The 12,540-nt window shown below is 30.6% G+C and overlaps 1 protein-coding gene across 1 annotated transcript; it reads left to right on the top strand.

Moving 5' to 3' along the window:
• Positions 1–514: 514 nt before the first annotated feature.
• On the top strand, positions 515–2,673 carry LOC118061255 (NADPH:quinone oxidoreductase). Its single transcript, XM_035074688.2, has 3 exons — positions 515–735; positions 846–1,037; positions 2,215–2,673. Exons 1-3 carry the CDS (start codon positions 642–644, stop codon positions 2,517–2,519), a joined length of 591 nt encoding a protein of 196 aa, XP_034930579.1. The 5' UTR covers positions 515–641; the 3' UTR covers positions 2,520–2,673.
• Positions 2,674–12,540: the final 9,867 nt, after the last annotated feature.

The following is a 12,540-nucleotide window of genomic DNA, read 5'->3' as shown; positions in this document are numbered from 1 at the left end:
TATGAAAATTGCAAGTTTCTCCAATACTTGAAGGACCAATGTTGAGATCATAGAAATGCAGAATTAGATTTAACCCGGTAATTTCAACATCAACTCAACTAAATACATTAACCCAATTAAACTCAGATAAATCAATATTATTTTTTAAAATAATATTATTTTTAATAAAAATAATTGATTTATATTAACATGATAACTTGTGAATTGATCTAGTGACTTGATAACCCAAGTTATTTTTATTCCAAATAAGAGGTCCAATAAACAAGTGTTTTTCATTATTATTATTTATTTTTCAGATTTTTTTATTTAATATAACAAACCATGAAAAATAATTTAATAACTAATAAAAAATATTTTGAAAAAAAAGCATTCATGGCAATGATCTTTTAAGTGGCATGCTTTGGGCTTTCCTAATATAATTTTCTTATGAAAAAGAACATTTCCTAAAATCAAGGGGTTCTTAACCATTACTCAAACCAAGTACTTCCAAATTAAGCTTACGACCCCAGTTAATTACCGAATCCTATCACAGCATTCCATCATCTCTTCCTCTCTCTCTTTCTACATAAACAAACGTTTGTACAGCAGCCAAGAGGCCTTTAAAAGTCGAAAGAAACCAAAAGACAGAGGCAAACAGAGAAATGGAAACATTGGCAGTGAAACCAGCGATCAAAGTGGCAGCTCTTTGTGGGTCTCTTCGTAAAGGTTCTTTCAACCGTGGCCTCCTTCGTTCCGGTAATCAAAACACCCCCATCTTTCTCTCTCTGCTTGTCTACCATTCTAGGTAGACAAATTTGGATTCTTGGTTTGATTTTTGAGGTGGGTTTTTGTTTTTGTTTTTGCAGCAATCCAGTTAAGTAAAGAGTCAGTGAACGGCATGGAAATTGAGTACTTAGATATTTCACCTCTGCCAATGCTTAATACTGATCTTGAAGTCAATGGTACTTTCCCACCTGTTGTTGAAGCTTTCCGTCAGAAGATTCTTCAAGCTGATAGTGTCCTCTTTGCCTCGCCTGAGTACAATTTTTCCGTCACCGGTATCGTATCCCTCTCTCCCCTCAGATTTGTTTATAGCTTTATCGAAAGAAGTAAGTGGGCCTCATTTAGTGTGCGTAAAATAGTTTTATTACTGTTTGATTAATGATTATAATCTGGAAAAAAACTAAACGTGGAGATTGAAGAATGCCAATCTATCTTTCTTTGAAGAGGAATAACAGGCTGAGGTTGCTAGTGGGTACACTGTCCTAAGGTATCAACTTGTTCTTGGTGCCAGTTTTCTCCTTGTTTACTTGAGATAAATTATTACATGAGATTTGACCCTCCACCTAAAACTATAGGTTAAATCAACAGAATTATCACAAATAATTAAACTTATTATATTTTATGTTCAATTTATTGTTAATTATTTTATTTTATAATAGCTAATCACAAAATTATGTCGATAAATTTAGCGATTTGTAAAAATTTATCAGTTTGGTCTATGATCTTAGCTTATGGACCGAGTTTGTGCAGTAATTTCTTATTTATTGGTATCACATGAAGCGACTACAGTATTACCGCGGTAGAAGAACAGAGTGTGGTTGGTGATTTTGGCCATATTTGATCTGCATGTGACTTGTTTCCTGCAGTGGTATTGTAGCACCAAGGGAGCCACACTAGCCAGATTTACTAACCAGTTAATGGAAGCCTTAACCAAGAATGGAACTTTCCTGAATTTACACCAGAAATATATTGACGCAGAAAAAAAATGATCACTGTGTTTGTTTTTCTATCTTGGATCATTCATCTTGTGGAGGTTAATATAGTTTTTGGGTTCTTGTAGAAAATTATAATGTGTTTATATTGTAATCAAGAAATAATCACTTCGGAGCTAGCATGATGTTGCAGAAAATAATTTTTGGGCTCCTGAAACTTCCCTGCAGATTCTGGTAAAAAGAGTTAAGTTACCATTTACATGGAAATGAACTCTTAAGAAACTATTCGGAGAATTTTCTTCATGAAACTCTCTTGACCATGCATTCATGGCAAATATTACCAAGATGTTTGAAATGTACAATGCTAAGTAGCCGATGAATTAACACGAATTTGTACGGTCGGCTAATTGAACCGGTAAAGTGCTTTATTTTTAGAACAGGAAACTTGAATTCAGTGATCGAGTCTTGCTCAACAATTAGGATTTTCTATTCACTCTTACCTTCTGCTCCCCCTTGCTAGGACCTTTGAAGAATGCTATTGACTGGGCATCCAGACCTCCGAACTGTTGGGCTGATAAAGCTGCTGCCATTGTAAGTGCCGGAGGAAGTTTTGGCGGTGGACGAGCACAATACCATCTTCGCCAAATTGGAGTTTATCTTGACCTTCATTTCATCAACAAACCTGAGTTTTACTTGAATGCATTTGCACCTCCTGCAAAATTTGATAGCGATGGCAACTTGATTGATCCGCCGTCCAAGGAGAGGCTAAAGGAAGTTCTCTTAAGTTTGCTTGCATTCACTTTGCGACTCAAAGGTCAGTGCTAAAATAATGTGCTGTTGGAGCTTCATCTTGTTGGTTTTTCACCTGTTTGATCCTTTATTTTCCGTGTACTTTTGCATTTGGAACTCAGAATTAATTTGTTTTCATTCCTATTTTTGGCCTCCACTCATGTGCCAATGTATCAAAACTCTTAGTTTTCTCAGTGTTACAAGCTATGTTTCATTTCTTTGGTCTAAGAATGTTAAATAACCAAGTTTCGTCGAAATAATCTGAGGCCCTTGATTCTTAAGCTTGTCTGATTCAAATGTAGAAGAAGCTTTCACGAGCATGACACTAAACAGATAAGAAGAAAGAATTCTAGTGCTAAATCTGATAAGATGCTTAGGCAGAGGTCCTCATCTCCGACGACTTTTTTGGGGTTACCGGTGCAAGACGCCACAGGCTATCAACGGACATTTCTCAAAGAGAAAGCTCAACTGCTCAACCTTTTCACTTCGGGAAAATGGTGGTTGCTCAATGGCCCATCGTTTCTGTGAAGATAGGAATTCTCTTGCAGTTAATCGATTCACTGGACCCAGGTCCACAAGACCATGCTCAAAGTAATATTGTTTTTGTTTTTTAAAAATATTTTTGAAAACAATTAAATTTTCTTAATCTATGTTTTAAATTAATTATTTTGATATTTTCAGATTATTTTGATGTACTCATATAAAAAATAAATTTTAAAATATATTATTTAATATATTTTCAAATAAAAAACATTTTTAAATCGCAATCACAATAATAAATAAAATAAAAAATAAAATAATTTTTTTTTAATCTATTTAAGGTAAGTTTATATATTTTCAAAATAAAAAAATATATGGTGACGCATCACTGCCCATTCAGCACTAATTTAGTGAACAGTGATAGAAGCTTGAAAGGGGTAGTAAGTAGTAACATAAATCATAAAGGAGTTGAGGGATGACACCAGGGCGAAGACTAATACAAATACTAAATCAGGCAAATTTGAGGGTAAGAGATTAATGCATCGTTTTTTTTTTGGTGTAAGAATACTTTTGAAAAAAAACTCATGTTTTATTTTAAATTAATTATTTTTAATATTTTAAAATCATTTTAATGTGTTGATGTTAAAAATAAATTTTACAAATAATAAAAAATATTATTTTAATATATTTTTAAATAAAACATATTCTAAAAAGTAAATATTCCTGGAATGAGAAACAAGAACACAATAAAACACTTTTTTCTTTTTCCTTTCATGCTCTTGAATTTTCTCCTTTGATAATAATTTTCTCCTTCTATAATTTTCATATTCTAAATGTCAAGGCCGCAATCTATTCCTTCAATCTTTTTTGGTCTAACCTAAAATATATTACTAGAGATTGGAGGTGAATAATATTATTTAACTTATTATTATTATAATTTTAAAATCCAATTTAAAAAGCCAACTGAAAAAAGATTCAAGTTATAAATTAGAAGGATTAACACAAGTTAACTCGAATTAATACATAAATAAAAATAATTATTATCATAATTTTAAAATTTAACTCGAGAATTGACTTAAGACAAGATCCATATAATAAGTCGGAGGGCCAACACATTCAATGAGAAGATCTATTTAGAAGTGTGGTTGTGGTTATATTTTCAAAGTATTTTTCACTTATAAATATATTAAAATAATATTTTTTTTTTTTTTAAAATCAGTACATTAAAATGATTTAAAAATATAAAAAAATTAATTTAAAACAAAAAAAAAATAATTTTGTTTTTAAATTATTGTTAAAATTCAAAAACAAACAAGAGCAAGCATCAGCAGAAAACCGCGTGTCATACGGTGTTCACTGTTTCCCCGATGACCTATGAAAATCCCAAGGAAGGAGTACCGATCATGTTCGGTTGTACAATTGGAAGAGAACCGCGCGTGATTCGGATGCATCGGATCTCCCAAAATATATGTAAAATACATATAAAAGATGTTGGGACCCACCTTCAAATACAGTAACAAGAGTTACGTAATTTAATCAATAGGGAGATTTTCTTCTCTCGATAACTGAGTTAGCAACCATTCCAGACATCAATCATGTTTAACGATCACGTTTTAAATCTTAAACCTCGAATTGTATGGTTCTTCACACGTACTCCACACCTCATTGAAGCAGCAGAACTTCATCTTTCTGGTGTCCAAATCTATTCAAAGAGCATTTGGAAACATGGTTATTTTTGTATTTTTAAAAAAATTAATTTTTTTTTTATATATTTTGAATTGTTTTGATACATTGATTTTAAAAAAAATAATTACAATCATATTTTTAAAGAAACATATTAAGATCTAGTAAATTTCACTTTACAATCGTTTAATATTTAATGTGAATTTGAAACTTTGAATATTAAAGGCTTTACCACTGCAGACATGAGTTCGAATTCTCTATATCTATTCTCTTCCCCTCCATTCTAGCACCTGCAATCGACTGGGCCTCAAGAGCCCCAAATGCTTGGGCTGATAAACCACCTTGCAATCGCAACGACCTTAGAAGATGTTGGTGGTGCACGAGGACACCTTTCATCATCGTGTTTATTTTTATATTTTTAAAAATTTTAAAATATTTTTAATTTTTTAAAATTAATATTTTTTGATGTTTTTTAATTATTTTAATATGTTAATGTCAAAAATAATTTTTAAAAAATTAAAAAAATATTATTTTATATATTCTGAATGAAAAACACTTTAAAAAATAATCATAAACACATTTTCAAATAGATTTAAGCTTCAAACAAATTGGGGTCTCTCTTGAAATTCACTTCATTAACAATATTTTTTTAATAATTTCCTTCATTATTCTATCAGTTCTATTTCAAATTATAGAAAATTCTGCATTTTCCAATGTAGGGATAATTTTACAAGCATGAACAGAAAGCAAAATAATAAATATTGTATTGTTAGACAATTGTAAATGTAATAATTATCTTACACGAATAAAAGGGACAGACAGAGCAACAAAAAAGACTGCTTTCATCAACGTCCTGATCCTTGAAGCTAAAAAGAGAAAGACAATTCCATCAATCCATCTGCAGCTTTCAAGGCCGAGCGTATCAATCAGCCTGTCAGTCTCTTTGATACGACAAGATCTTGAATTTATGAGAGAGCTGGCAGCATGCATTTATTTAGCTCCTTCAATCTTCTTTTAGCCCAAGAATCCGGCTTTTTTTCCCGTTTCTTTCTTCAATTCCACTCAATATCCATAAGGGTGCATCGTGTTCACTGCTTCGAGTCTGCAACAATGGGGCTATCAGAGTCGGTAGAATGGAGGATTTTGCAGGCTTTTTGGACCTGGGTTTTTTCTTGTTTCTTGTAAATTGCAGCAGTGTTATAATTAATGATATAAAGATTCTGAGGTGTTGAGAAGTGAGCTAGTTTCTGTATTTAACCTAACTTGTCAGGACATGCCTTCTTTTTCCTGGAAACTGTGCTTCCATACCTTGTGATGCTCGAATCCTCACTCTGTTTGGCTTTGAAAGCCTCACCTTCTTGCTCTCGGTGAGCTGCTGTCTTGATCTGTTGTCTGACAGAGTGTTCTTGTTTTCTTTATGAATCAAATCCCTTTCGAGGTCTGCATGCTTGACTTCTCGGAGAGAGCAGGATTGTGATTTTGCCGAGAAAATAAACTCACCGGCGTCTGGGCTTTTGGTTCAGATCTCTGGTTTTCATAGTGGGCTAGGCCCATTCATAGAAGCTTATCTGGCAGGAAAGGTAAGTGTTCTTTTGGGAAAATTTTCGTTTTAATCAAACATGTCAAATTCAATAATCATCAATAATCTGTGTGGCTCAATTTAAATAAAAAAAGTCCAGAATAATATTGAAATTCTTTTCAAGTTTATTTTATTTTATTTCTGCTTTTTAGATTTAAATAAGAAATAAATTTGTTCATTATCTAAACAAAGCTTTCAAGTACTATATAGCACTATTTGTTTTTACATTTTAAATTTTTTTTTTTAAATAATAAATTTTTTTATTTGCTTTAAATTAAAATTTTTTTTGAATGTTTTTAGATCATTTTAATGAGCTAATGTCAAAAATAATTTTTTAAAAAATAAAAAATATATATTATTTTAATATATTTTCAAGTAAAAAATACTTTAAAAATCAACTGCAATTATACTATCAAATACACTCTATAACTTATATTATCTATACATTAATTAACCCTAGCAAATAGAGGTTATTAAACATTCCATGAATAACCATTGGGACAATATTTAAAAAGTTTTACATCATTTGTGTGCGTTATTAGTATATAGTATAAACTGTTTATCACTTAAAAATATTTTAGAATAAATTTTTTTGTAATTTCTTTTTATATTTTACATCAAAAATGTCATAACCACCAGAAAATATTAAAAAAAAAAAAATACCAACACAATGATCCGAATCAACACAAAAACTATTTAAACGCAAGATGAAACATGATAGATAGTTTCTATATATATATTCCATGAAACATGAAAAGGTTTATATCTATTTACACCACCTAAAAAAACATCAACAACTTGCACTGATACACTTCACATGATCCAGATATTTTCTGTCTTGTGTGAATTGCAATTTGAAATATGTTAAAACAGCTTCAATAACATAGCTTTACAAGCAAAACTCTCTGCATTTTCTCTGAGTCCCATATTAGGGTTCCACGACTGTGTTGACCTAAAATTTAGTGAAGATGCATGCCTATTTCTGCACTCGTCCTATGCTCAAGCCTAAAGACTTGGACTTTGACGTTGAGAGAATTTATCATATTTTCAAACTCCAATCCCGTGAAGTTTTTTTGTTTAGAAATGTTAAATTAACTTTTTAGATGTTTTTCAATGAATAATTTTGATATATTAATATAAAAGATATAAATAGTCTGAAAATATATTTCTTAACTCCGAGTACCTCAATAATAACTCTTGTGAGTTGTTCGGTACGAAGTTTCTCGTGACAAAATCCAAACACGGCTTGAAAGACCAACGTTGCTGAATTGGCTGGCCTAGGCATTATGGGAAACATGAGTTGGACCAGTACCTCTGAAAGTTACAATACTATTATTGGTCAGCACGTGAAAAGCTTGAAAGACAGACACCAAAAACTATGTAGGGAAGTTGTCAATATTGCGGGATTTATTGTTTTTTAAAATATATTTTGTTTATTAATATATGAAAATAAAATAAAAAAACAGGACAGCAGAAAATAAGGTAACATCGATCTACCTCGGAATATTTATAGTGTTAATGTCTTCGGTCTTGCAAACTCCTCAAACACAGAGCACAAAAGGTTGAAACTGTGGAGCCAAGCTATACAGACAGCAACGTCTATAGAGAGAGTTGTATATTATTAGGGAGCTAGCGATAAAATTACTGTCATGGACGCAGTGATTAGATGTTCCCCATTAACTAGGAGAAGACAAAAGGCTATATCACTTTGACAGCTGCTGCCTGAGCAGGAGACCACCCATTTAACATGGTATTTATCAAACTTACGAGGGATATAATTTTGATGCAGTGGTGGGCTTTGTGTGATTTCCATCAAGAACAGTTGCCGACATTTATGTTTACCACACAAGCTCGTGTCTGCCCATTCCTCCATTCCTCTTGGACTTCTACTTTGATAGATTGGCGAGACCTCGCTATAGTTCTATCGTCACGAACAAGCACACCCAAGCATGGATATAAACCTAGTTTGTTACGTAATTCTATGGGTGTAGTTTAGCTCATAGTTTTGAAATTCAATTTAACCTAGTTTAACTCTTTTATATATATATATATATATATAGTCGTAAAACGATGTAGTTTTGGTCTTTTAAAAAATCAAAACGATGAAGATAAATGATGTAAAATCACGAACAAAGAGAAAACCTAATTAAAAAAAAAAACAATTTCAATCGTATAGCTCCTATGTCTGTAATATGCCTTCACCCCAAACACGGCATCCTCTTCGTAAATGAGCTCTACCCTTATTGGCAGCCTTACATGGCAGGACATTATTGATCTCGTTTGATTCTTTAATCTCCTCGTTAACTAAAATGTTTTAGTCCTTGTCTATTTGCCTCCTTGACTATCCCTCTCCAATCTATTCTCCTTCTATATATTGCTATCAGAGGTTGGTTCTTCTCTCATATTTTTTAACTTTCTTATTTTTTTCTTAATTACTACTTTCTATTTGATTATCATGCTAAAAAACCTAAAATAAAAATAAAAATTCCCAACTTGTTTATGTTTACTTTCCTGGAAACGTAGCAAAACTGAATTTATTTTCATGCAAATGATGAATTCCGCTCAAAAAAATTAATCTCTCTTGCTATTGAGAACGAATTTGATTAATTTGACAATTGTTTTTAAAAAATAATTAAACATTTGTAAAAATAAATTGACATCTTTTTTTTTTTGTTAAACAATGAAAAATCAAATAAGCTCCTGAGTTTCAATTGAAAATATTTATTTTTTTTCTGCTACCGAATAATGAAGAAAATGGCATTCGAAGAAATTCTTAATTTTGAACTATTTGTTGCATTTTATGGCTGAAAATGTTCGAATTCAGCTTACTGATTTTGAGCTACATGTTCCATTGTATTTAGCTGTTATTTGTTTGTTTCTTTGCTATTCTCCAGTTGGCTGACTTATACAAGTAGGTCTTTTAAAACACGAGTAATTTCTAAATTATTATTGTACATTTTATTGGCATTTGAATTGGGTGTTTGATGATTGGTGCTCTTGTTTTTCTTGGATTCTAGTTAAACAACTAGTATAAAGTTTTTAGTTTGATTCAATATGTCCAAAAAGAGTTTTTTAAAGAAATAATTAAATACTAACCCGGGTTGACACGAGTCTAAACACAATTTTTTTTTTTGTATTTTTTTTCGTTGACTTGAATTAACTCGGGTCAACCCATCTAACTCATGATCCGATTATTAAACTAAGTCGACTATCAAGTCTGATTTCAAAACTATGATTTAACTTGTTAGTTTTTTAATTTATTTTTTAGACGTTATCAACTCGAGTGTTATAAATCTCAGAATTACTGAAAGTTTATATGATCATTAATTTCAGAATTTTAAAAAAATTACTTAAGATACGCGTAAGCTAACTTGAATATTCATGGTTAAAAAAAAAAAACCTAGTTTAATACTTGTTTACCAATACAGAGTAGATTGGGTTATTCTAAATCAAACGACATTATTAACGACTTTATTGTTTTTAAAAAAGAAAAAACTTTTAAAATAATATTATTTTAATAAAAAATATAAATTAACCCAACCAATCACGTGAATCCCAAATAAATGTTTATAACTATGTATCGAAGTCTTGATTTACAGTATACCAACCGTTCTGATGGTTTCAGGATTTGATGAAGGACTAGCAAATCTTACATTAAATATATTCATTGGAAAAAAAAAAGATATATACCTGTTCAACTAGCATCTGAGTCGAGATTTAATGACTCAGTTGGCCAACTAGAGTCCTTACATGCTCACCCTTTTATTTTGTTTGATACACACACAAACAGAATATTATAAAATCACATTGTTAAAATCTGTGAAAAATTACACTTCACACATCCTGCTTTGCTTGTCCCATTCCTTTTTTATGAACATTCCATATATTTTTTTCAATTTTATTTTGAATTGTTCGATTAATCACTACCTTATTTCAAAGTATATAGAATTGGAATTGATCATTTATTCTTAAGATACAAACACACACTTGTAAGATCAAGGGATATTATTAAAACGATATCGGTTTTTTCTCTAAAAAAACAATTTTCTATATATTGGTTTCACTATTTTAATGTTTTTAGAATTGAACCTACGCCGGACTTCTAATGTTAAATTTCTTGAATCGATGAATTAAAGCATGTTTTAAGAGTGTAGTCGTGATTGTTTTTCACTAGAAAATCTATTAAAATAATATATTTTTTTATTTTTTTAAAATTATTTTTGACATCAGACATATTAAAATAATCTAAAAATACTAAAAAATATTATTTTAAAATAAAAAAATAATAAAAAAATTTAATTTTAAATTTTTCTAAAAATATAAAAACAAACAGTATAAGGCAAGACAAGACAAGATGGATCTAAAATCTATAAATATAAATATTTTCAAGGCCATGAATAATAAACAAAACAACAAGTGATATTTTAATAAATAGACGGATGTTATTCAAAGGCTAGCAAGGAAAATAGAAAATTAGAAAGGTAGTACTACTTTATTTCACCTGGGAAATAGCAAAGAAAAGAAAAGTGATATTTTAATAAATAGACGATGTGAGATCTCAGCTTTTTCAAGACCATGAATAATAATTAAAAAAAAAAAGTTATTTTTTTAATAATGTAGACGATGTGAGGCTGCCTTTTTTTGTTACGAAACATCATATCATGAGGTAATTAATAGTGATTTTTGTCTTCAAAAAGGACAAGTGTCACCTTTAGATTCCAACCAGGGCATGAACTGATCTATGGACTTAGGGTTTGTGTTTGACCTTGTCTGAAGGAAAGGAAAGCTAGCAGGCTGCGCTTCTTATATAGGCCACCGGACGCGGAGTTCGATAGTTAATGTTGCCCATTAAGACACACCTAATCTTTTCCAATTATTATTATTATTATAAACCTATTTTCAGACATGCCCATTTCTTTCCTCGACCTTCCACATCCCCCCCTTGTACTTGATTTTTTCCTCTCCATGCCACTCTTCCTTCTTGTTCATTTATAAATGTGATTGTTGTTATTTTTTTAAAGTAATTTTTATTTTAAAAAAACATATTAATAATATTTTTTATTTTTTTAAAAATTATTTTTGAGATCAGTACATTAAAATAATTTAAAAACATCAAAAAACATATTAATTGAAAGTAAAAAAAAAAATCAATACATCAAAATGATTTGAAAATATTAAAAACATCAAATTTTTTTAAAAGTGCTTTTAAAAAGCACTCCCAAACAACCTATTACTCGACATGATCTAGAATTCAATCCAAAAAGGATTTGGATTATTGGATTGACCGGAGAATTATTGGGTTAGTTGGTTTTTTTGGTTCAAACAATTTTAATGGTAACTTGACCAAGTTTAATCAAGTTAATTCTCTTACTCAATCAAATTTAATCAAATCATTCTTTTTTCTAGTTTAATCTCAAACATGGTTCAAATCACGTTCTAGATGACTAGTTTTTATATCAACTTATTAAGAGATAAACTAAAATGTTATTTGTTTTTATATTTTAAAAGTATTTTTTTAAAAACATTATTAATTATTATTATTTTTTATTTTTATATCGTTTTGATATGTTGATGTTAATAATAAAAAATATTTAAAAAAACAAACAAAAATTTATAATTGTGTTTAACCTTGAAAGAGAAATCACAAGCAAAAAATAAATTATATTCCCCCTTTTATCCTTTTGGGAACTTGCTGTCACTTTCTGAAGTTTCTAATCGATATGATAGTTGCCTTGTTCAAGGATAAGGAAATCCAAACCCACGTACACTTGTTTCTAAAAACTTCCATTGATTTAATTGTTTTTTTAGCAACTCTTTTTTAAAGAAATAACTCCAACTAAATTAACTCAATAATTTAAGTTGTTAGATAAAATTTTAGGATATAATTTATATTATTTTCTAATATATCTCCTCAAGTGAAAGTTCTTTGAATTTAAAATTTATACATTACCATATTACCCTGTGTTTAATTTTTTATCAAATAAATAAGGATGAATAGATTCAAACTCATGACTATTTGGTTATTAAGATTCTGATATTGTAAGATCCCACATCGACTGGTGAGGGGTGTGTTGCTGGCCTTATAAGTTATGCTGGTTGCCAACTTGTTATACGTGTTTTGGGGCGTCAAGCTCAGAAATGGACTCGCGTCACCAGGAACAAAACCGTGAGGGCAGTAGGGCCTAAAGCGCACAATATATGGCAAGTTGGGACGGGCCGTTACATTTGATATCAAAGCCAACCTCACTGGCTGTCCGATTGTGCCGACGGGGTCGTCGGGCTCCTTGAGGGGGTGGATTGTAAGATCCTACATCG

Source organism: Populus alba, chromosome 1, assembly GCF_005239225.2.
Source record: "Populus alba chromosome 1, ASM523922v2, whole genome shotgun sequence".
Classification (NCBI taxonomy): Eukaryota; Viridiplantae; Streptophyta; class Magnoliopsida; order Malpighiales; family Salicaceae; genus Populus; species Populus alba.
This window is presented reverse-complemented; position numbering and strand designations above follow the sequence as displayed.

What these genes read in the sequence shown, in the direction of transcription:
- LOC118061255 (XM_035074688.2), top strand. Translation starts at nt 642, where the DNA reads ATGGAAACATTGGCAGTGAAACCAGCGATCAAAGTGGCAGCTCTTTGT. An exon ending in CCGTGGCCTCCTTCGTTCCG is followed by an intron (nt 736 to 845) that starts GTAATCAAAACA and finishes TTGTTTTTGCAG; the next exon opens with CAATCCAGTTAAGTAAAGAG. An exon ending in GTACAATTTTTCCGTCACCG is followed by an intron (nt 1,038 to 2,214) that starts GTATCGTATCCC and finishes CCCCCTTGCTAG; the next exon opens with GACCTTTGAAGAATGCTATT.